Source organism: Neodiprion pinetum, chromosome 5, assembly GCF_021155775.2.
Source record: "Neodiprion pinetum isolate iyNeoPine1 chromosome 5, iyNeoPine1.2, whole genome shotgun sequence".
In the NCBI taxonomy this organism is placed as follows: Eukaryota; Metazoa; Arthropoda; class Insecta; order Hymenoptera; family Diprionidae; genus Neodiprion; species Neodiprion pinetum.
The window spans coordinates 11,132,143-11,158,091 of record NC_060236.1 but is presented as its reverse complement, the minus strand read 5'-3'; the positions used below and the strand labels follow the sequence as shown (position 1 = coordinate 11,158,091).

Below are 25,949 nucleotides of genomic sequence, written 5' to 3'. Positions count from 1 at the left end.
GTCCAGTGGATGATTGCGCAGTCCGTACAATGGTAAGTGATGCAATTTCTCTCGCAACGCCGCACCCGGTCGAGTTCGAGTCGTTGATTCTCAACGATTCTGCCGATGAACCGGTGCCGTTCATTTCCGCGTTTGCGGCGAACCACTGTCATACCGGCGGTTACCATTTCCTCGGGCTTGACGGAAAGGGTGCTTGTTATGCCTTGTGAATCTGTAGAGGTACAAAGCACAGGTGAGTCTGCCTTTGATACGGTTCACTCGTCGGCATCGGCGTGTATACGTACGGGCGTAGGTGAAGAAGATTTTCACGTTGCGGAGCATGCGCGTAAGTATAGGGGGACAGTGGTGAGCTTTGCTGATTCCGATGACGAAAATTGCACCTGGATGAACGTAGAACCCATATATGTAATACTCCTATATTGCCAGCGCCCTATGCTTCCCTATAAGTGGCGAGGACGGCGATGAAGTGAGACAGAGCGAGTTACTTTTGGTTATTCTGCGCACGCGCGACCATTGGCGTTTACATATATGCGTGTTTCCATATACTCAATACAACTGTTGCGCACTCCCGCTTTCATTCGCGCTTGCGCATTGCAACCCAAGGTGACGAGCCATGAGTGAGAGAGCGATATTGTCTGCACCGTAACGTTATCTTCGCGTTTTGGTGAGCGCTAGCAATGTAGAAGTATTACAGATATGGTAGAACCGCAACCCGATGATAGTAACCCTGCATGTCAGACACCTGAAGGACACATGTCATGTGTGGGTGATCTGTCGTTTCAAGCAAAAGTGTTGCGTCATCTGCGTAAACAAAATGCCGCTTTGATACGGGAAAATGCATCGAAGAAGAAAACGATTCGACAACTCCGTCAGAAGCTGAAACGAGCTCTGAGGACAGGTGCACGTGAAGAGAAAAAAAAATTGTCCTCGATAGTTTTCTCGATCAGCAAAAGAGTTTGCAGCCGGCAGCAAGAACGATGATGAAGCTCCAATTGCACCGGAAAAATGCTCCTTACTCGGAGGATGAAAAAGATCTTGCAAAGCAGCTTTTTACTACTCAGCGTCTGCGTATACGCGTTTGAGAAATGCAGGATGCATGTTTCCAGCGGAAAGTACCGTGCGCAATTGGATCTCGGAGGTTGACATAAAACCCGGCTTCTGCGATTTCATATTTCAGAAGTTGAAGGTCAAAATTGAAAAGTTGACTATCGAAAATGGGGTATGCGCTCTAAAATGGGACGAGATGACAATCAAGCAGTTTGAAGAATATTCGGAGAAATTCGATTGCATCGAAGGTCTCGTTGATCTCGGTCCACTCGGTCGAAGGGATGAACGCGCGCGCTACGTCTTCGTTTTTTGCCTTGACAGTTTAAACGCAAATCAATCATGGTGGCAACAACTCGCGTATTTTCTTCCCGGGACTGGCATGAAGGCCGAGGAGATTCATACCTTGGTCGATGAATGCCTCCGTCGATTGCATGAAGCTGGAGCCGTAGTTCACCTCGTGAAATGTGATCACGGTCCCTTGAACCAAAAATTGTTCAATTCTTGTTCAAAAGTGTCAGAGGAGAGTCCGTGCTTCATGAGCGGTGGCCGAAATAACTTTGCTTCATTCAACTTTCCTCATTTGATAAAACATCTTTTGAGCACGTTGCGAACACACAAAATACTGTACTGTCAGATTATCGCTTCCTACGAAGATTTTGTAAAAACTTGGAGATACGATAACTGCAGTACTACCTCGAATCTACTCTCTCACATCTCCGAGGCGCACTTGTTTCCACCGTCCTTTCAGGCGATGAACGTTAAGCGTGCTTTTCAAATTTTGAGCCGCCGATTTGCAGTGGCAATAACAACTGCAGGCAAGGATCCGCTCAGGCTCAACACGGAAACGTGGCAGGCTAGCGCAGCTTTTGCTGAGCGTATGAATAAAGTCATCGATTCGTGCAATCCCTACGAGCTTTCGTGCCGAAATCCGGATAAGCGCCCGCTCGCCGACAAGAATCCCGAGATTGAGGAAACGCTTACAGAGTTTGTGAAGTTTTCTTCGGAATGGACGATTGCTGATCCAAGGAGAAAGGGGACGACTGAAAATACTTTGCAACCACGGGTAATGGAAAAGGTGCCTTATCTGAGAGGTCTGCCTCTGACAGTAAGAGCTATTCTGCTAACGTATACGACGATAAAAGAGAATTATCCCGGATTCGAGTTGGCAGCCGGACTATGCAAACAAGATTCCATCTAACACCTCTTTTCGAAATTTCGCCAGCGAGGTGGTCACAACCCAAATCCCACGGCTCGAATGGTTCGCTTGTCTCTGAAACACATCCTTTCTACCGGATACATCGGCAGCGGCAGCAGAGGAAATGTACAATGTCCTGACGCCGTTACTTTAATAGAACCCTGTACGATGGTAGCTCGGGCTTTCGATACTCCAGAGAGTATACCTGCGGGTCCCCCGAACACGAATTCGACGAGGATACGGCAGAAGTAGAAAATGCTGTGGAAGCTCTGAGGCAAAAGGAGGAAACAGAAATGGCGAACAAGGAGACGTCGAAAGAAACGGAGTTACCGAGCTACGAACTTTGTGCAATCAATCATTTTGCTGGTTACGTAGCTCAGCGTAACCTGCGCAAACTTCCGTGCGATCGATGTCGTTTTGAAACCGTTAAAACTCCGATGGAAGCGTCATCGCCGAATGAGGTGTATACTGAACTTCGGGAATATGAACATGCTGACGCTGATGCGCCATCGGTGTCATATCTGAGCCGGCCCACAGACAAGTTCGAAAGCATCGTCAGATCGCAACTCGAAGCTTTTTATCGATTGTGGAAGACGCACCGGGCTTGCGAAGGTCTTTTAATCAATCTTATAGATGATATTATCACAGATACTTCCAGATTGTATCCTGACTGGTTTCACGAAGGTGATGAATGCCTTCAGCATCGCATAGAGCTTCTACGCTTCATGGTCAAAGTGAAGGTTCACGCTCACAAGGGAAGGCCGCCAATTGTGAAATTCAGATTCTATTCATACTGCGCGTAATAAAAGCTCAAGTCCAGAAGTGTAACGTGGCCAAGCACTAACATGCGCTTTCTTGCCGTTGTTGAGAAAATCGACACTGAAATATTCCATTGCGTTCAAATACTTTACTACGATAGACGTAGTTCCATCACCGCGTGGCACAGCGGAAAGCTCTCTGGCTCGTAATCCGGTGGTCGCGGGATCGAATCTCGCTGCTCGAAACTTTTTTTTTTTTTATTTCATTTTTTTTGTAATTCAATTGGGTGTATACACATAATCTCCGGCACTCAGTTTCAACAATTGTGTACATAATAATTTTTTTAAATGCCGTTTGTCGCGGAAAAACCGACGACTTCGAACATCATTATGTTGTTCGCAAACAAAGTTATATTTCAAAAATGTTATCAATTGTTTTCATCATGTTTACCAAGTACAGTTAACGGAAAGAAGTATGAACGATGTTGCGAAACGAATACGCGTAGTGAGAATGAAACGTTCGAAATATAACAGTGACTCATCTTCGACCAAACATTTGCTGCGGCAGGTATAAAATTATAAATCCAGTTACTCGACCGTTCCAGGAAGGACAGATGTTCCTTTTCGCACAAGCCGGGGGGGGTCAAGAGGGTCGAAACGGGACGCCGCGCCGTATAACAGCATAGTTGCCTGCTAACTTCGAAAGAAGATAGATGCGGTCCCTAGCACAACTTATAACAGCGTCGAAAATCAAATTATTCGAGAAGTCACTGTTATGTTCGGAGCGTTTAATTCTCACGACACGTATTCGTTTTGGAACATCGTTCATACTTGTTCCGTTAACTATACTTGGTAAACATTATGAAAACAATTAATAACATTTTTGAAATATAACTTTCTTCGCGAACAACATAATGATGTTCGAAGTCGTCGGTTTTTCCGCCATAAACGGCATTTAAAGAAATCATCATATACATAATTGTTGAAACTGATTGCCGGGGATTATGTATATACACACAATTGAATTACAATAAAAATGAAATAAAAAAAAAAAAGTTCCGAGCAACGAGATTCGATCCCGCGTCCACCGAATAAAGAGCCAGAGAGCCTACCGCTGCGCCACGCGGCCATTGAATGACGATTAACGTAGTAAAGTATTTGAACGCAATGGAATATTTCAGTATCGATTTTCTCGACAACGGCAAAGAAGCGCATGTTAGTGCTTTGCCACATAACACCTCTGGCCTTTAGCTTTTATTACGCGCAGTATGAATCCAATCTGAATTTCACAATTGGCGGCCTCCCCTTGTCAGACTATATTCAACAATCGGGCAGCACGACAGTCCGGATCAGATCGTACTATGCACAAGCCGGACAGTAAGTAACAAAAAATGAAAGGTATTTGAATTAAATCGAAAGCTTTTAATGCGAAAATGTACCCTGACGTCAACCGGAAGCTCCATAGCTGCGCTTCATGACACTTTCTGTTCTGAAGACGGGCCCGGGAAGGCTCAGTGAGTTGCGTTTAAGTATTCTCTTTTTAAAGACGTACCCGGCGACTGCCAGAGGCTCTATGAGCTGCGCTTCATGTATTTCCTTTTTTTTGATTTGAAGTCGTCCCTGGCGATTGCCAGTTGCTCTATGAGCTGCGCTTCATGTATTTCTTTTTTTTGAAGTCTTACCTGGCGATTGCCAGAGGCTCTATGTGCTGCGCTTCATGTATTTCCTTTTTTTTGGTTTGAAGTCGTACCTGGCGATTGCCAGAGGCTCTATGAGCTGCGCTTTATGTATTTTTTTTTTTTGGTTTGAAGTCGTACCTGGCGATTGCCAGAGGCTCTGTGGGCTGCGCTTCGTGTATTTTATAGCTCGGTCTACAATAGACCGATACGTTCCCGTTCCCGTTCCCGTTCCTGTGGAGAGTTGAAGTATACGAAACCCATAGTAACGTCCACAATCGCGTGTGCGTTTAATTGTAGACGGTACTATGGGTTTCATATACTTAAACGGGAACGTACGCGTCTATTGTAGACCGAGCTTAAATCTTGAAGTCGTGCCTGGCAATTAACAGAGGCTCTGCGAGCTGCGCTTCAACCCGTGTATAAATTTTTTGGTTGAATATCGGAAAATGGCATATAGGCCTAATGGCTAACTAATTTACATGCTATAATGATTAAACTGGCTAATCACTGGCTCTATACATAATATTTCTATACTTAACCCAAAAATTTAAATACGGGAACGGGGGGTGGTGATGATTGCCTTCTCGTGGTGCCCCCCGAAAACGAGTGCATTCATTTTTCTTGCTGAATACCAAGTTAAATGTTCATGTTTATTATTCTGTTTCAAGAATAGTTTGGAATATTATTAATTTCATTCCAATTATAGTGCACTAAGCTAAACAATCAACAAAAGTATGATTCACAGAATTCTTTCAACACTTTTCTCATTGACGTTCTGTGAAATCCAGACGTTATTCGGTTACAAAAATTTGAATAGTATTTGTTCATGAGTGCTTCAATATTTAGAAGAGACAAACTCTCACGGACATTCATCTGACAATTCTATATGCCTTTACCGTCACTTTGTTTGCTTCCCAAATCCCATTACGCCTTCATTGATGAGATCATGCTGACCACGCGTGTACTGAACAACTGTAGTATATTTTTATCGTTGCGGATTGATGTGATAATCCCCTCAAAATGTGTAGATTGAAAAATCAATATAAATAATGAATTACTTTATTGTGATTAGTTGTTGCATGAAAAAAAATATGGTTATTAGTGAAAATTTGACTAGTTGACTTGTTAATTTGGCAACGTCAAGTTGCCAGCTGTCAAGTGCATAACCTCATCTCGAGACCGGAAGTCATAAGTCGTAAAGGTAATTAATTCATGATTTTGTCCTCGAAGTTGCGGCTAAAAAGTCTAATTTTGAATAATTATTTTCTTGTTTAAATGTTCGGGAACCCGCCTGATCTTTTTGAACAATCATTTTTGAATATGTTTCGAAAAATCAGATTTTTCTACAGGTTTTGAAATACTGTGCATGATCTCATTAAACAATGATTGGATTCAAGATTTTCGGCGGGGAACCAGCTGAATGGGGGTAATATTATTGAACAGCTGAAAGAGAGTTTTTATACAATCGACCCGGTCTCCATTTTTTTTTTCTTTCAATTTTTCTCTCCCGGGTTACCAAATAAACAAACGACAAAACAAAGAAAAATGGAAAAAAATCTACATACTCTCGGAATTGTTTTTTTTCATTCCTTTTTTCTCTTGTCGGTTATCAAAAATACAAAAAAGAAAGCGGGATTAAGTAAAAATATGAAATAAAAAAAAATCGGTCCACTCTCACTTTCATTTATTTTCTCTCTTCTGAGTTACCCGGAATAAAAAAGGGGCGGAAATTAAGTAAAAAACAGAGGCGCCAAAAACGGGGAACGAATCGATTCAGTCTCAGAATTTTATTGTTTCAATTATTTGTTCTCTTCTGGGTTACCCCCACTACAAAAAAAGTGGGTTCAGTGAAAAAAAAGCAGAAGGAAAGAAAGAATAAATCGACCGGCACTCGAAATTTTCGTTCTTTTATTTGTTTTTTCTCTCCGAAAATACAAAAAAAAAGCCGGGATTGAATTAAAAAAAAAAAGTGAGCCAGGGTCGAACCCGTGTCCCGCATCACTCCATCCTCATGTGGTGTCCACTCACACGCGTTTGCTCGCTATGTTTATGGAGCTTGCTTGGAATTCGCTGATGGTTCTCTGGAAGATTCAGTTCGAGAAAAAAAAATTTCCCACAATCACTTGCCCATTGCACATTTTGCATAAATGTTATCGAGCTGGCTTCGCATATTTTTCCGTAGACTGCGTGTGCAAATATTCGAGACCACCAGGCATCACATATTTTCATATCAATAAAAAAATATATTTATTAAAAAAAAAAAAAAAGTATTCGGGCTGGAAATGGTTAATTATTTTGGTTCAGCGTCCGCTACTTGAATCCAAAATTTATCCAGTCTGGAGATACTTTTATTCGCTGACATTCATAATTGAAACAAAAAAAATCCCAATTCTTGCATTCCTGGAAACATGTGTGCGAGCGGGGACACGGATCCGATTGGCAACTACTTGCTCGCTCGCCTTAGTATATCTATATATACTCTGCGAGCGCGCCTTACTTCATGCCTGGTACACGATTGTGGGCCACCTTCCGTGCATGGCCGCCTAGGTGTCAGGTCGGAAATGGACCACCTTCGGTGCATGGCCGCCTAGGTGTCACGTCGACGCTTCAACCTAGCTGGTATAACAAAAAGCCGAGCGTTGGAGCTGGTCAGTGTACGATCAGAGGCTCAGAAGACGGAAGTCACCAGATTTCGAGGTTACTTTATCCTGCTATGGCGGACTTTTCAACGGTGCCAATTGTTGCTCTCTCGGATACGACCAAAGAGTCAATTTCGTCGTTACTTAATCCTAGAAAATGCTTGCCAGCAGACAACGGATTGCCAAGGTAATGAATTGCAGCGCATAACATTTTCAACTTTGTTGTTAAGTCATTCATAATAGACGGAGAGGTAGCGAACAAATCGGTCATGTGGCTTCGGCAGTTATAAAACTCCGTTAGATACTTACCTGAATTACCTTTTCGGATAATCTTCGTGCTGGCAGGCCGTGGGCGGTGGGTGCGGGTGAAGTGGAGTGGAGAAAAGAAAAAAAGTTGGTTCAGCGACTTTAATCTTTATCGCAAACAGTTACTCTGTACTCCCGATGCGACCAAAAAAATTATCAAATCAATCGGCTGGGAAAGGGGGTTGACAGCGTCAATTATAATTAAGAAAATAATAATAATTTCGATGTGGGCGCAGCAGTATTGGGTTTTTCTCTGACACGAGTTCGATTTATGCGTAAGCCCCCAAAAAGTAGCCATGCAAAAATATCGGTGGGAACGTATTGGAAAACATTAATGAAATCGTTGGATTTTGTTAGAAAATGAGCCAACGGGAAGGCCAAAACGGACGTGGAGGGGGTATCAGCCGCCGAGCGCGTTCGAGGCTCACAATCAGCTGCAGCAGCTGCTCGTTCGGGAACGTTCGGGTTTTCCCGTTCAACGGGTGCGAAAATGATAGCGGTTACTCGCTGTTGGACGAACAGAACCGACGCGCCGTGAGCGTGCGGACGCACTCGCCGGCTAATACCCCCTCCACGTCCGTTTTGGCCTTCCACTCGGCTCATTTTCTAACAAAATCCAGCGATTTCGATAATTTTTTTCAATACGTTCCCACCAATATTTTTGCATGACTATTTTTTTGGGGCTTACGTATCAATCAAACTCGCGTCAGAAAAAAATCCAATACTGCAGAGCCCACATTAAAATTATTATTATTTTCTTAATTATAATTAACGCTGTAAACCCCATCCCCCCAGCCGATTGATTTGAAAATTTTTTTGAGTGCATTGGGAGTACAGAGTAACTGTTTACGATAAAAATTAAAGTCGCTGAACCTACATTTTTTTTTTCCCCACTCCACTACACCCGCACCCACCGCCCACGGCCGGCCAGCACGAAGATTATCCGAAAAGGTTATTCAGGTAAGTATCTAACGGAGTTTTATAACTGCTGAAGCCACATGACCGATTTGGTCGCTAGCTCTTGGACTATAATCTAGCTCATGTAGAAGTTATCTCGACCTCGTTGTTTGAATGTTGCAGAAGGATCTTGGATATATAGGTCTTGTATTAACAACAAATATATAATGTCAACTGTCGACTCTCCGATTGGAGTCATCCTCAGGACAATCTTTGATACAACTATTAAAAAACATATGTGCAAATATCTTGCTGATGACGGCAAAAATGTACGATAGAACAACCAACCTTGGCAAAAATTCAAGTTCGGCTTATCTATTATACGGAGGGTGGCCTTACTATAAAACACAGAATCAGAGAAACGGGATGGACATGCCCATCACGTGCCAAAAACCAGAATCAAAACGGAACTTAATGATATATATAATGAAAATATGGATGTCGAGTAAGGGAAACTAATCTTACACTGCATAATCAATTAATGGACAAAGTGAAAAAATGTGAGTCTATAAAACAGTGCTTTATCATATTAGTTGTCTCGCCTTCCTTATTTCTCCATGGCTCCATTGAAAATATTGTTGATAAAAACGGCGAACCAGTCAAAATTTACTGGTTTACCTTGTCTTACACTTTGTCTATGTCTCTATTCATCTTCTTCACTATTATCTATGTTCACTCTCTACAAGTAATGTGTTTCTATTCACTCGTATCTCTCCAATTCTCTTTCCGTAACGACCTTTGGACAGAGACTGGTTCGCCCTCTTCATCAACAATAACTTCAATGGAGCGATGGGAAATAAGGAAGAAGAGACAACTGATATAATAAGGCACTGTTTTATAAACGGACATTTTTTCACTTTGTCCATTAATTGATTATGCAGTAGTAGATTGGTTATGAGAGTTCTAGACCCAAACATGGCGGCGTGCCCCCCATGCCCCCCCCCCCATTTTCGATGGCCATTTTGATGGCGGCCATTTTGATTTTTTTGATGACGGCCATTTTGATTTTTTGATGGCGGCCATTTTGATTTTTTGGATGGCGACCATTTTGATTTTTTGATGGCGGCCATTTTGATTTTTTGGATGGCAGCCATTTTGACGGCGGCCATTTTGATTTTTGCTTAGCCGGATGAGCAGCCATTTTGATTTTTGCTTAGCCGGATGAGCAGCCATTTTGATTTTTCATCGTCCGACAGTTTGATAATATGATTTTCGCTATGACGTCATCAGCATAATCGACCGATTTTGCCGTCTGCCGAGAAGCCATTCAGACAGCGGCCATTTTGATTTTCATCGTCCGACAGTTTGATAATACGATTTTCGCTATGATGTCACTAGTTGGCCGTTTTGATTTTTGCTCAGTCGGATGGGATATATTATATATATATATATTGTGACGTGGATTTTTCTGCACCTCGGTTACTCGGAGCAAATAACCGGGAACTTACCGCGTGCACAATAACTTGGCGTCCACGATGTACCCTGGATCTAAAACAATATCGCGAAATTTGTTGGGCGCCTGGCGTGGTCAACACGCCTCGAAATCGGTCATACGATATACCGCGACCATATGCTCGGTAGCTCAGTACCGCGGAGAGGGGAGGGGTGATTTTCGGGTAGAGAGAATTGCAACCAGTAAGCCAGCACGTGCTGTGGCCAAATTACTATGAAATTCCGATGGTATATTTTTCATCAGCGATAGTACAAAATAAAAAGAAAGAAAAATAATAAAGAAAAAAAAAGAATGATAATACGACCACGCAAGTCGTCTTTCGCGATTCCAAACACAATGTTACTATTATCTAAACTAAATAAGAAAGGTAGAAATACTCCAAATAAAAATAAAAATAGAAAAATAATAACAACACAAAAAAAAAGGAATAAATCTAGGAGGCCTCTACGGCCTACGTACGCTAGTCGCCGTCTTAACACTATCCTACTTCCTAAAAGCCAAAAACAAAATCGGTCGCGGTGCGCTGCCCGCGAACGTCCTCTACACAATGGCGCTGGTCGCCAACTTAATACTAACTGATAATGCACACAAAAATGAAGAGAAGAAAAAAAAAGGAATATTAAATAACTAAAAAGAATATTAAATAACTAAAATGATGCGAGGCTCGTCGCGACACCCGCGATCCTCCTCTAAAAACGCATACGCTTATCAGCACGCACCCGAGCTTTACTTCCTCGGCGACGGCGGGACGCAGTCGCGAATTCGAATGCTCCCCGTGATTGCTCGCGACCTATACGATAATCGAAGATGTGTCGGATGACGTGAAATGACCCCGTGTAACGGACTTCGGTCACACTCAAGCTCGAGACAATAACGTCTCGGCTCAACCCGTGGCTCGACTCGATTTTCTGGATTCCCCGAAGTTATCGTCACTCTCTTACGCGCAACTCAGGCTACGGTCACCAAGCAAAAGAATCGGCAAACGAATTTCGAGTACTTTTCGACACGCAAACTAACAAAAGAAAACGGCTACCCTTTTTCGGATCAGCCTTGATTCAATTACCCTCGAAATTCGATCGCGAGAATGTTAACAACGCTTACCGCTCCACATCCACGCGACGAAGGGTCCAACTCCCTCGTGACGATGGCTGTCCATCATTCCTCGCGATCGCCACTTCTATACAATAACGCAAACCCAAAGAAAAGCCTGACCTAACGCAACTTCGCCACGTGACTACTGTCTTAGTTGGTCGCCAGAACTCGAGTGATCTCGGATGGTCGCAACGCCGATCTCGTCGCGCTAATTTTTTTTGTGACGTCATCACCCTAAGAATGCGCAACAATCGATCGGTCATCGATTTTTGGGGATTGCGCAACTTGCCGCGCACCTGTCGTCTCTACGCGGCGCAGAACTTAAGGCTAGATCGCGATGTCGTCTCCCGCGCAGCTCTACGTAGTCTTGGGGTTGGGCGGGGTGGTGCTCCCTCGTCGCTCGCTGGTGCCTCGCGGTTGCCTTGGTTGGGCGTAAGCGGGGTGAGCGGGGAGGCTGCGGCGCGCCGGCCGCCAGCGGGAATCGCGTCCGCCTTGGATTCCCTCGCTGCAGGGATCTGCGTTGCCTCCCCCTCCGCAGCCTCGGTGTCCTTCCCGCGAGATCGTCGTGGTTTCGCCTTGCCTCGAAAGATGTTCGGTGTTGGAGTTGGTCACTGGAGGGTAGCCGGTGCACTCGAAAAAAAATTAAAAACAAAAGCCTGAAATATCTGGGTCGCAATGCTCTATTTCGTCCCTGTCGAAGCTCGGGTGCGTGACTCCAGTTCTGGCGCTCTCTGAAATTATTCCGCGACTCGATTTTCTAGACCCTGATTCCGGGATCTCGCCCAGGGTTCAGGGAGTCTCTTGTAACGGGCAGGCCTAGCCGAACTGCCACGTTACAATATATATAACTACAATAAATTCTATTAATATTTTTCGAGTGTAAAATTTTCGCTCTGGGGGTGAACTATTAGCGTGAAAGTTTACGAATCATCATCAACATTCCCGGCCTATCTAATTGCGATGCCACCATCCGGTCGATTAACGTAAAAGAATGTATTCGAAGTATGTGGCAAATATTATTTTTCGCCTGGGGCAAACTGTTAACGCGAAATCTAATTGCGATGTCACCATCCGGTCGATTAACGTAAAAGAATGTATTCGAAGTATGTGGAAAATATTATTTTTCGCCTGGGGCAAACTATTAACGCGAAATCTAATTGCGATGCCACCATCCGGTCGATTAACGCAAAAGAATGTATTCGAAGTACGTGGAAAATATTATTTTCGCCTGGGGCAAACTATTGGCGCGAAAGTTTACGAGTAACGGCGAAAATCAAAATGGCTATTCGTCCGACCAAGAAATAAATCACATTGTCAAACTGTCTGGCGATAAAAACCAAAATGGCCGCCCATCCGACTGAGCAAAAATCAAAACGGCCAACTAGTGACATCATAGCGAAAATCGTATTATCAAACTGTCGGACGATGAAAATCAAAATGGCCGCTGTCTGAATGGCTTCTCGGCAGACGGCAAAATCGGTCGATTATGCTGATGACGTCATAGCGAAAATCATATTATCAAACTGTCGGACGATGAAAAATCAAAATGGCTGCTCATCCGGCTAAGCAAAAATCAAAATGGCTGCTCATCCGGCTAAGCAAAAATCAAAATGGCCGCCGTCAAAAAATCATAGTCGCCGTCAAAATGGCTGCCATCCAAAAAATCAAAATGGCCGCCATCAAAAAATCAAAATGGTCGCCATCCAAAAAATCAAAATGGCCGCCATCAAAAAATCAAAATGGCCGTCATCAAAAAAATCAAAATGGCCGCCATCAAAATGGCCATCGAAATGGGGGGGGGGGGGGGGGGGCATGGGGGGCACGCCGCCATGTTTGGGTCTAGAACTCTCATAACCAATCTACTTGCAGTAAAAGATTAGTTTCCCTTACTCGACATTCATATTTTCATTATATATAATCATTAAGTTCCGTTCTAATTCTGGTTTGTAGCACGTGATGAGCATGTCCATCCCGTTTCTGTTTCCGTGTTTTATTGTCAGGCCACCCTTCGTATTATGGATAAGTCTAAATTGAAATTTTTCCAAGGTTAGTTCCATCATACATTCATGCCATCATCAGCAAGATATTTGTACGTTTTTGTTCTTCAATAGATGTATTAAAGATTGTCCTGAAGATGACTCCAATCCGAGAGTCGAAACATCGATATCATATATTTGTTGTTAATACAAGAACCTTCTACAACATAATCTAGCTCAACCTAATCCAACTTGGTCCTTTACCGCTTTATTTTACTTTTGCCTGACCAACAAATAACGAAAGTTTCAAATTTATTCTTACACTTGCGTAGAAAAGCTATTGATAACTGTCTATCATTCTTTATTAGAGATTGGAGAGGATTGGCGGAACTGGCGGTTTTCGATAGCGTGGACCTACCCAATCTGTCATCCAAGTTAGATCCGTGTGGATATGTTTTGAGCATAATACAGAAGAAAAGTCGAGGTCTTATGTTTGCTACATTTCAAGCATTGTTGGAGAAATTGGAGAGATGGGACGTCATCGACGATACAGCCGCTCTAATGGGTTCGTACAGTCAATTTCTGGTTTTTATGCATGTCCGCCTTGATTCAAGTGGATGATTCATATTGATTCATGTTAGGTGGACTATTTGCTTCTCCTATATTTTTCCAATTTTGTATCTCTACAGTTGTTTGCAGGAGATTCAGTCTTTATGTTGTTAGTGTGATGGTCCAGTGGGTCTAGAATTTGTCAGCAAGTTGTAATCACAGTTTGCTGAGTGGTTAATACGAAGAGTGGCCATTGGAATCACAAAGAATCATTGGTAATTTCGAATGTTCTATACATATATTCGTAACATTGGTTCTGATGGTCTTGTTATGTGACTGCCATTCTTGAGACTAATCTTGTTAGCTCCAAATTCACTTCTGACATAAAAGCTTACACTGCCTGCAATGTTTTCCTTCTACTAATCAGAGGCTGTGTGAATTAATCAGTTATCACTGAAATCTATAGATCCAAAATTGATAAGGTCTCATGGCTCTGTTATGATCTAGATTTTTATTTACACCAGATATGCCTGGTTTGAAGTAGCAATTCAAAACGTTAATTTATGTATATTTTGTATGCTTTATAGTTAACTTCAATCTTTTCGTCTGCATTACTCATCTATTCTGGATACAGCTATTAAACAGGGTGGGCACTGTCAGGGGAAACCAGGAAAACTGGGAATTGTCAGGGAAATAAAAAATTGGTCAGTGAATCATGGAAATGTTAAAGAATTTCAAACTTGGTCACGGAAAAACAGAGATCACCAAACATCTAATGAACAGTCGGAAAGGACATTAAAAAATTTCCATTCATTATTAAAAACAAAAACATGTTTCACAACTCTATGCAACAGAAGTAAAACCTTTGGGCATTTCGAACAATACCACGCAGTTTATATAATACGTGTACAATATATGTATGTGTACACTAGGGCAATCCGTATTGAGACTGTTGACAAATTTTTCATACCTCCCCCCCCCCCCCTCCTCCTCCCCAATCGATGTCAAATAATTCAAAAAGAATTCCCCAATTTTTTCAGATTTTTTTCTCTCTAACCTCTCCCGCCAAACGGATGGATTTATTCATTTAAACTATACATATTTCGGCAATATTCTTAGTATGTATTTTATTGTAAGAGTAAAAACGGTTAAAACAATCTGCAACTGCGAGATTTTCGTAGGCATAGTGCTACTACTGAAAAAAATTTCACATCATCGTACAGGTAATCCAGACGAATTGCACACCCACTAAATGAAAAACAAAGTCCGATTTAGAGGCTGTACAATTCTTCCAGATTGCCTGGAATGGTAATACAAATTTTTTATCAGATAGCATCAATGCCCACTAAAATATCCCGGTTAGAGATTTAAAAAAAAAAATGACTCGTACAATAAAATTTATGCTGAGAGTGCGGCTGGAATACGTATATTTTAAATTGGGAAATCCACTGTTTTGGTGGGAAGGGTTAGAGTTGAGAGAAGAATGCGAAAAAAAACGGAGCATTCTTGTTCAATTATTTGGAGCTGATCTGGGGGGCGAATGATGAGGATTCAGCGGAGCCCTAGATATGGACCATCCTCATATCTATATTCAGCTGTGTTTTCATGTAATGTTTCCTGAAATGGTTGAATTTCCTAATGGATTTACATTGAAATGAAATTAAGAATTGGGGACTTATAGCACTAATGAAAACAATAAGAACCTTAGCCAGGGAAAATTGAACAACTGGTTAGGAAAAGTCAGGAAAAAGTCTGGAATTTTTTTCCGAAAAAAGCGGCCACCATGTTAAAGTGCAGCATTCCATAGTTCAATCGCTCCGTGAAGTTTTTTTATATGTGAAGTTTGTATAGGGTTATGGAAATGTATGAACTGTATATCAATGTAGATAAGGTCTATGTGTGAAATGTGTGCATACTTCAACACCATCGATAACAGGGTGACGACAGACTGTGGAAACCAGGAATAGTCAGGGAATTATGATGAACCACAATAAAAGATTTACTTTTTTCATAAATTCTTTTTAAACTTCAACTATGCTTCGTAAATTCAATTAATTAAGTTAACTTTCGGGAATGATATTCTTCAATTTTTAATTATTTGTATGAAACGAAGCAATACTACGTATTTTTGAATCTAAATTTATGTATTGAAAGTGTACAATTTCTGGAGCTTTTTGTCGTAAAAGCTGCCCAACATTATCCAAATTTTGTAGTAAAAGATCAGGAAATTCTGAATTTTTTATAGGGAAAGTCAGGGAATTTCATTTGACTAAAATTGTTACCACCCTTTATAAGTGAGCTACATAGAATCTGAATTCAAAGTTAAAATTGACATTAAAAGTTGCCGAAGTTGTAATTCACTCACCAGGTTGAAGTTCACAACACTGGCATATCAGAGTGTTAGAAAAATTTGTTATTCCAAAACTCTTGAATTGTCAGAACATCACTAAGCTGTTAACCATAAAGCGCAAAGCATAGTTATTTTGTAATCATGACTCCTACCGACCAATCCTCAAGTTGCCAAATAGCAATTTTTCGGAAATTGTCATTATTTCAACATTACTAATTACAAACTTATGTTAATACAATGATTTCTAATCTCTAGCAAAATAGTAACTTACAGCATCATAAGTCAAAGCTAGGTAGTGATCATATGTCTAGTAAGGTCGCATAATCAAGTTTATTTGTCATTGATACTTGAAAGATTCATTTCTCAAAATCTAAAATAATTTTTCATGTAAAACTAATTTCAAACGACAGAAGGATAATATCTGAAGCCTACCTTTCGTGTTTTGATCAGATGAAAGGTAATCCACTATACAATGTAAAACTGACCGAAGAACGATGAATATCAATACCTGGGAAAATCAATTTTGTAAAATAGTTGAGCAATGATTTTTGACGGACTGAGTTTTAGAAATAAACGTCATACGTATTGAAATAGGCACATCATGAAACCATTAAAGAAAGACAACGATAATTGATTAGTTTCATATTTACTTACTGCAGCCTAAACTGGTCTTAATTCCACATTGTCTTTTTAGAATTATTCTTTCTATCCCTTGAGGAAGTTGACAATAAACTTGCAATAAAAATAAATCAATATTTCATAAAAGGAGTGTGTTTTTTCATATTAATCAAGCGAATGTCATTCTTAACTGATCGTGTTAAATGCCACTTACTTTGACTGTTATCAAAGCTTACATACCGTCAATGTGAAAATGATGCAAACAATGCAACTCACGTGTAATACCGAATAAAAATACCCCAAAAAAGTTGTGTTTTACACAAAGAAAATTGCTTGGGTATTCTCATTCGAAATGGCCTATACATTTTTGATTGGATGTGTTTCGTAAGTTGAATTTTTACTAATTTGTTGAAAAACAAATCTGTAAAGTTTCGGCTCTATATTCAACCATCATTAGCAATCAATAATAACGCATTACGCACTCTTTTTGGCATTGCCTCAACTTCAGCTCAAGTTATAGGTGGTAATTGTAAGAATAATGAATTGTTGCATTTCAATAATATCTGTATGTGTTCACAACAACCTTATGAAATCAACTTGTCGGTCGCGCGCCGTACAATTCACGCACCGCAACAAGCGTTTCACGCTTTCCAGTCGCGCGCCACAGAAGAAAGCGCACGTCACACGCGCCGCTCACGCCACCAACGCAACCGAGCGCGTCCCGCAATCAGCTAACGTGGTCTCCCGCTGCTAAAGTGGAACCGAGGCCGACATAACACACTACCGATCTCACTGATCGGTAGGACAACTTCGTTCCCGCCGGAATCGACCAGTCATGCGATCCACATTGTCACGATATGAGTGCGCTACAGTCATAGCCCAGCGTTCCCAACCCCGTCGATCAGAATTATGTAGCCAGGGCCGTGGCACTATCGTACGCATAAGAAAATTCTAGTACATAGCGAAAAATCTGTCAAACGTGAAACTCATTGATTGAAAAGACACAAAAAGCAATGTTAACACTCAAATTCTACTTCTTATTCAAATAACGTCTTTCTATCAACTAAAATACTTTATATTATTTTGGCATTCTAAATTCATCTTCTGATAGTTCCGATTCGTCGACGGTCGTATTGCCTACCGTTGCAGTGGCTTTTGGAATCGACCGCGGATAAAGGGTGTTTTTGTTCATTCGTTTGTATTCGTCGGCCAGAGGTTCAAATGTGACACAATTTTTTTTTCACTCTTTGGCCAGCTAGAAGTAACCCATTAACCGTCGGGGTTATCAACTTGTTACGAGTTTTCGTCTTGATCAAATTTACCGCGCTGAACGTACGCTCACATTCAGCGTTGGAATGTGGCAGCGATATTACGTCCAGAGCGAATTTTGATAAATTACGGTAAGAATGACCAACTTGATCATTCTGACTACAATTTCCAAGTTTATGCCAGAATATATCGGTTGGATCGGTCACATCAATGTCGCTAGGTAACTCGAACCGTGGGAGTTTTCGCCACTCATCGTCAATTGCCTGGTATTGCTCCTCTTTAACGATACGCGGCAAAGACTGCATCAACGACAGCAGACTGGGGACAGTTCTGCGAGTTTTTTCCAGCATCGCATTCGTCGGTTTCAAAGCCGATATTTTTTGCAAGACGACATCGTTGAAGTCGAAGCGATTTTTTTATTTGGAGACAACCAATAACCAAAAACCAACTGCAGCCCTTCTGAAAATCAGCTTTAAGACGGATATTTTGGCGGATTTCCGGTTTTTGTAGGAAAATTGCAACCTTTACCCCCAAATACATTTGTTCTGGCAACAAAAATTTCTCAACCTTTGACGGATCTATATCCTGTATCGCCGTTCTGTTGATGTAATCACTATCCATATAGCTTTTAAGCAACTCTATGTAAGTTGAGCTGATGGCATCATACATGACGATAATTACCGGTCGATCCGATTGAAACAATTTATTCAGTTGAGTGAATTTTGGCAATACCCATTCCAAAAACAAGTAATATAGATGGATTAGCGGATCGCCCAACGAATTTAAAATCGAATCAACGGCGAGCAATCTTTCTGTGAAGCGTTTTTCGATGAAAAACAGCTTCAACGCTTCCCATTGCAACAACCCATCATCGTACTGCACCCATCGGATGCGAATCCGATGACGTTGTCGAAGGATAAGCCGCGTTTTCCAAAAGATCCAATGAGGAAGCTGAATAAATGTTCAGCGGAAGCTTTTTCAATATTTGTCTCTTTTTCGAAGATCTGACAAAGCTCCCAAAACTGACTAACGACCTTTCCCTCTTCTGCATCGTAAAATCTATAAAAAAAAACGATTATTACATGAATTTTTTGAAATGAGGACAAAATGCCAATAAATTTGAATATTCTTTAGCGTAATCGTGAATGAAAATGAAAATCAAACGAGTGCCTGCACCTGACTATTATGCATAGAGTTTTAACAGCCGAAATGTCTGTCGATTCATCGATTAAAATGCTGAATTTTGCGGATTGCAGCTTTTTAGTTAAAATATCTTTCCGTGATTCTCCAAGGACATTTTCGACGATCGCCGTAGCTTTTGTTGACTTCAATTGCACATCTTTCAGAATCTTCGAATCGGGGAAGCAATCTTTCAGCAAATCCGTGAAGTGGTTTGCAACGCGGAACGAGATGTTGTGGTCCACCATGAACCCACAAAGTTTTATTTCAGCCCTCATCGTAGATTTACTCATTGGAATCTCTCTGCTACTTTGATCCACGAAGGCATTAATTGATCGTTGATTCGATAGCGACTCAGTTTTTAACAAATGCGAGCGTGTTTTCGAATGATTGCGGATAACTGCGATTTCTGCAGTGAAATTAACGTTGCACAAAGTGCATTTTGCTTTGAATTTATTAGCTGGATCTCGGCTCAACCAGCTTTTAAAATTGCTCTCCGACAGCTAAGCATCGCGGAACCTTTGAGGTCGACGAGAGCTCGGAACTGTTGGACGTGCTTTTTTTTCGGTGGGGTATTTTCACCCCAATCATTAGAGCTCATTCTAAAAAACAATATAGTAATAGTATACATTATGCATATGATGTTCAACATGTCTGATAAAAAACCTATCCGGTACGATGAGCTGCGAGCCGCGACAGAGGCAGTGGCAGAGGCAGACACAGCTATACATTAAAGAAAAAATCGAGGTTGACGCAGATACTTACACGAAAAATAGAAATAAACCACGTTAATTATTAGCTGCAATTTGTCCTGTAGTAATCGGTTAAATAACTGGCCACTCATTCTCGGGTATCTCCAATAAACATAAATGGGGGATTTTGCAATTATACTGAGTTATTTTACGGCTCTCGAGAATATGTCGACTGTCTTGTCTGCTTGTCTCGTGTCTCGTCTCGTGGGGGCGTGAGGGATACATAGGTTAGGTTGGACGTGAAAACAGCGCAGCCAATCGCAACGCTCGGATGCTCGGAAACACACTTTCTGCTTTTTGTTAGCGAATGAAAACGGTGTTCGTGAGCCGCCTGAGCGGCCTGAGTGTATGCGGGCAGCCGCCTAGTGGTCCTTTAGTGAAACGCACCGATGGTCGAACCGCGGGTCGAACGGAAAATATGGGGAATCGAGGCGAAAAAAAAAATATTAAAGCTAAACATCGACGAGGAAGAAAATCCGAAAGAAACGGGGAAAAATTCACATGTGATGCAGTGAAAGTGAAATCATAGTACATTTACGGGTTATAGGACGGGTCCAATGTTACATAGTGCCAGCAGTGAAATCATGTGACATGTACTATAATTATGTTACGGTTGGGAACACTGTCACAGACCAGCACGCAAGCTTTTTGGACAACTGCATGACGGACTTTTACAACCCGGCACCAGAACCGCCGTCCTCCAACGCCGCCTAGCTCTCCGGAAAGCCGTTACACGCCGCCACCGAGGAGCGCACCGATTCAGCACCGCACATCATCGCTGCAGCCTCCACCGCGGTGCAACAAGACCACGACTACACCTTCCCTCGCGTGGCAACCAATTAACTGACTGCTTTTGTATATATGTATATTAAACTGTAAATAAATAAGGTGTACATACAACATAATCAAAGTCTCATCTTTGACACCACAGCGATCAACTCTTTCCACGCGGCTCGGTTGAAAAGCTATCAACAAATAGCGAACGGTATGGTATGCTAATTTTAATGCGCTGACTGCTTTCTCCTAAAACTTCGTGATCCACCTTTATCAAATAGAGTTGTTACAAACTTCACAAACAGTTACTCGACTGTTTTACAATATATGTACCAAGGTATTTACAATATTTGTTTTCTGCCGGTTTAACATTATTTTGCGGATTATCTTCTACCTGATCAAAATACAAAGCCAGACGACAGCTGTTATTCTTTACTCCTTGAAAATTAATTTTACTTGAAAGAGAATGCTTATCCCAGATTGTGAATATTTATTCTTTTAGGAATCAGTGTGAACAATGAATTTTAACCCCTTGAATTTCTACAGATTACCAGACATGTTTGAAATTTGTAACGTTTATTATATTTGAAAAAATACGTCTAAAAAAAAATTGTCCACTGTCACCATTAAGAAATTGCCACTTCTACGTCAGACTTGAATAGAAATCGGTCAAATTTCTGTAAACTCCGATTGTACTAAACATCATTTACCTAACTTATTTAATCGAACGTCATCTATTATTGAAATAAAGAAACCACACCCTCACGGAAAAATCCCCTAGTTGGGTGTAAATTCGTACCCCCAACTCATGGATAATGCTAATTTCCCATAAGAAAAAATTCAGGGGTACGAATTGACACCCAATTTGGGGTTTTTTTCCTGTGAGGGCACACCGCGTATTGATCTCTTATTTGTTCGAAAAGTTCTGAAAATATAAATCAGTATCCAGTCTAAAAAAACCAAGACCCTAAAATTGCTTGCAAAACATACATTTTCGCTTTGGAGAACTCTAAAAGATTATCGAACCAGTCTAAGTAGTCCAGTATCCAGTTTCTAATAACAATACAAAACGTATGAATAAAGACGTGATGCGAATATAAATAACACCGGCCCTAAAAAAAAAGTGGTCTGTACATTTGAACAGACCCACCTACCTTAATATATTTCGACGCGCTGAATCCGAATTTGAGGTACAGCCTCAAAATATTGAGAAAAGTGCAAGAAACCGTAAAAAATAGAAACACTGCAGTTTTGGTGATGAAAAAAATTTCTAAATATAAATCATATCAGTTTTACATGTGATTCGATCCGCTGAGAGAAATCAATTTAATTTTGCATATTTTTTTCTAAATGCTGTACAGAGAGAGATGCTCAGATGTATAAACAATGTTCCCAAAGGACGTCAACATCGGCAAATGCTATTGACAACCATGTTGAAGAACAGATAATAACATACGGTGAGTCTTTCAATAATTTCTCACACAGTTGTCTATTTGGTCTAGATACGGCTTGCACAGTGTTCGTTCAAATTCGGAAAATTGTTAAAGAATGATTGTAAGATTGAACATCAAGCAGAATATCATTACTGTATCGTTCTGCCGTTGTATTATGTCACTCTGTGTAACGTTACCATGACTTCAAATCGAGTAGATAAACTGCGACCAGGTTTTATGATTTTTTATAAAGTGTCTTTATTACTTAACGTGTTTGTTGCTTATTTCAGATGATTTGTGGCGAGTGCCACAAGGCTTAGGCAAACAGCAGTATGATGCATTTCTTTTATTCGCTGAAGAGGACATCAATTTTGTCGATGAAATGTGTGACAAGCTGGAAGATGATTTTGAACTCGAGGTACAGCATAATGTTGACAATTTGATATTCCTTTCATGTTTAATTAAAATTACAGTGTTACAGTAAATGTGATGTTGAATTTTTTTCCAGCTCTGCAGAAAAGATCGAGACTTTATAGTTGGACTTCCATTCGAACATTCTGCAATAATGAAATTGATATCTGAACGATGTAACAGATTAATTGCAATATTATCTCCCAATTTTGTGAGAAGTTCAGTAAACGAATTTTTAGTCAATTTTACTCAAGCACAAGCAATAGGTAATATTCTGCCCTTGATTTATGTAATAACCAAGCTATTAACATTCTTCTAATTACCAACATAATTGTTTAAATTTATATTCTAGAGACAAGGGCGCGTAAACTTATCCCCTGCTGTTACGAGAGATGCGAGGTACCAGTCCAATTGAGATATTACCACATGTTAGATTTCAACATACAAAGCAAGAATTTCAACGTTTGGGAAAAATTAAACAAATCGATAAAAACCCCAGATGTTCGGTGTCGTGAAACAAGGTAAATGGTAATTTTTCAATATGTCGCTTAGGATTAAGAGTTTGACTCGCTCGTTATGTGGTTATTGAATGTACGAAGACTACCCCAGTAACCTGAATTTGTATGTTTTGATTATTTTAGTGCAACTGCCTTACCTACACCTGCAGTTGAGAAATCAAAGCCGTGTAAATCTTCGCAAGATACAGAAAGAAACGAATGTTCCATGGTTGAAAGAGTTGGTGAGCTGAAAAAAACTTCCTGCGAGTCATACGAGCCGAAACTACCGTCTAATATCGATACTGTTGACGTGGAACCTGAGATAATACCTGAAACAGTTGCACAGAAATCGAAGGGACCGTCGAGACTTTTCAACATTAAAAAATTCTTACCTTCCAAACAAAGTAAAGTAAAATGTTCATCGGAAGAACCCAATGAGTCCAGAACTCTGTCCGCTTTCGATCTTTCATCGCTTGATTCGATAAATTCTCTATCGGATACCTGTAAAAAGAAAAAAACTACTAGTAACAAATATAAAAACAAAATTAGCGTTTTTTTGAAATCGTGATTGTGAATGATGGTTTTTGTCATATTTGGCACCTTATTGAAGAATAGAAATTCTCACTATAGTTGTTTATGTTTACTTGTTCGGTGGACGTACCGATGATCCTCGAAAAATACTCTTCATTTACACTCATAAGCCAATAACTCCGTTTCAATAATTAAGATTATTATCATTCACTATTGTGATAATAGCAAGGGTTGCCATGAAAGATGGAAAACTTATGAACTGCAGGAGAATTTTAGTAGAAGAGAAGGTCAGAAATTTCGAACAAGTTCTTTCTACAGATATCGAAGGTAGAGTAGTTTTATTTTCTTCGCAAGTACTTCAAAAGTGGATGAACGGATTCCTTGTAGGCAGGATTCCCATTGAATCACTGAACCGGTTTGGATGAAATTTGCACAGGACACTGTTCTTATCGCCAAGATGGACCTATCACATTTCTGGTTTCGAAATGGCAGCTGCTAACTTCGTCGTCTTTCGAGATATCCAAAATCAAATATCGCGAAAACATGTGATCATGCCTTAGGCAAAAAACTGAAGAACTTTTCGGCTGAGCCGTCTAGTTTTTATGAGGAAACTCGTTTCCGCCAAATATATCGTTAGCAATCACTATCATAAAATTCTTGAAAAACCTGAGGTTGAAGTTGCTTCATGTATTTCATGATTTGCGCACATGTTTCATTATACAGAGAAAAAAATTTCAATTCCTGTCACACAAAATCATCGATTTCCGCACAAAATGTCTATTCGTGTAATTATTGTATAAATCAACCAAACGTCTAGTCAATTGAAATCTTTTATTTGTATATAATGTATGTATATAAATTTGTCATAACACAAATACAACATGTATAATGTACATTTCCACCAATGTATAGTTAAGTAAAATTAGGAAAAATAGCTCTCATAAAATGATTATACTCATCAACTTCAACAGCTTCATATGAATTATATTTTGAATTCCTGGAACACTCGTACCTCACCCTCGCCACTTCAATGTGATTTTTTTGTGTAGATAGTACATATCACATAATTAGAAAACTCCATGAGGGAAGGTCGATTTAAGTCGGGATCTTGTACTATAGTCACTTCGTGAAACTAAGTTTATCGGGAACTGCGCGTGCACCAAAAAGCCATAGTGTGTAAAATTGAGAATCTCTGCTATGCGCATGCGCCAGCGTCATTTTACCGTATTGTTCAGAAATAGGGTATTTTACACACGCTCCACAAGTTTCGAAACTTAAACTTTTCAAGCATATGTTGGAAAAAATCTGTTTCTCCAAATTGGGCAACAGATAGACTCCGTTGAGAAGAAAATTCGACTACACATGAGTTACATATCACTAGCATAACCATTGATTCTAGTATGGTAAATCTGCATTTGATCAATCAATCGATTATTAAATTACCTAGAATCGGCGATTTTCCCTTTCTTACGTTATTGGTATAAAATATATAAAGCAAAATGCATGCCGAGGGTTGAGAGAGGGGGAAAAGCAAAAATTTCAAGCTACCCGATAGCAGCCTATCTGCCGTTTCCGTTGTGAATACGCTTAATGCCCTGGTGGATATCTACTTTGACGTATATATCTCCAAATATCGAGGTCCACGTATTTCACACGAGGAAAAGGGTTCAACAGCCCACGCGACACGAAATATTTCAGAAACATTTCAGAAATGTCACAACATTGCAGATTCATGACAAAATTTCAGGATCATTTCTGAAACGTATCTGAAATATTTCAAGCGCAGTATAACATTTCCCCTAGTTTTGAAATATTTTAGAAATATTTTAAGTACCATATAACATTTCCGCGAATTTCGAAACGTCTCTAAAATATTTTGTGCTGCGTGGCAGCCTCATTACATATGCAATTCTGAACAAAAACACTTTAATACTTTTTCATTTGACGCAGAAATAATAAAATGGCACGGATTCTACGAATTTACTATTGCGATTTCTTTAGGGGGGTACTTGTGCTCGATCCATACCTATGCCTACTCTTATATCTCTTCTTTTCAGTCTTCTACCAGAATATTGCACTTGTTGGTATTACTACACGTTTTGATATTATTGTTGTTGTTATTGTCTTTATCCGTTGTTGTCTCGAATTTTGCACACCTGTTAGGAAAAATAGTATACGGAACTCGTGCGCGAAACAGGCAATTCCCGTACTTGATGCGTAATGTAATATTTTTGCTCTTATCCCTTCAAATGTTAGTGCTTGACAGAAAAAAGATCCTTCCGGAAGATGCGCTCTTCAGCTCAAGTCCAACAGGTCGCTGTTTCGATTTTTATCTCCCATTCGTCTGACATGGAAAAATTTTACTTTTCGTTAAAAGTTAAAATATTCGTAAACCACTTCATATTTTTTAAATTTACGGATAAATCCTTGAAGCTGATTATTCAAGTTTTCCAAACCTCTATAACAAAGCGTAGTGATCATCAT

General features: G+C 40.4%; 1 protein-coding gene across 1 annotated transcript; it reads left to right on the top strand.

The window, feature by feature from the left end:
- The first annotated feature begins 7,359 nt into the window (after positions 1-7,359).
- Positions 7,360-24,616, top strand: LOC124219587 (myeloid differentiation primary response protein MyD88-like). The gene is made up of 7 exons (XM_046627327.2): positions 7,360-7,505; positions 13,471-13,667; positions 21,955-22,050; positions 22,317-22,444; positions 22,535-22,703; positions 22,790-22,958; positions 23,079-24,616. The coding sequence occupies exons 1-7, from the start codon at positions 7,393-7,395 to the stop codon at positions 23,500-23,502; spliced, it is 1,296 nt and encodes a 431-aa protein (XP_046483283.1). The 5' UTR covers positions 7,360-7,392; the 3' UTR covers positions 23,503-24,616.
- The last annotated feature ends 1,333 nt before the right edge of the window (positions 24,617-25,949 follow it).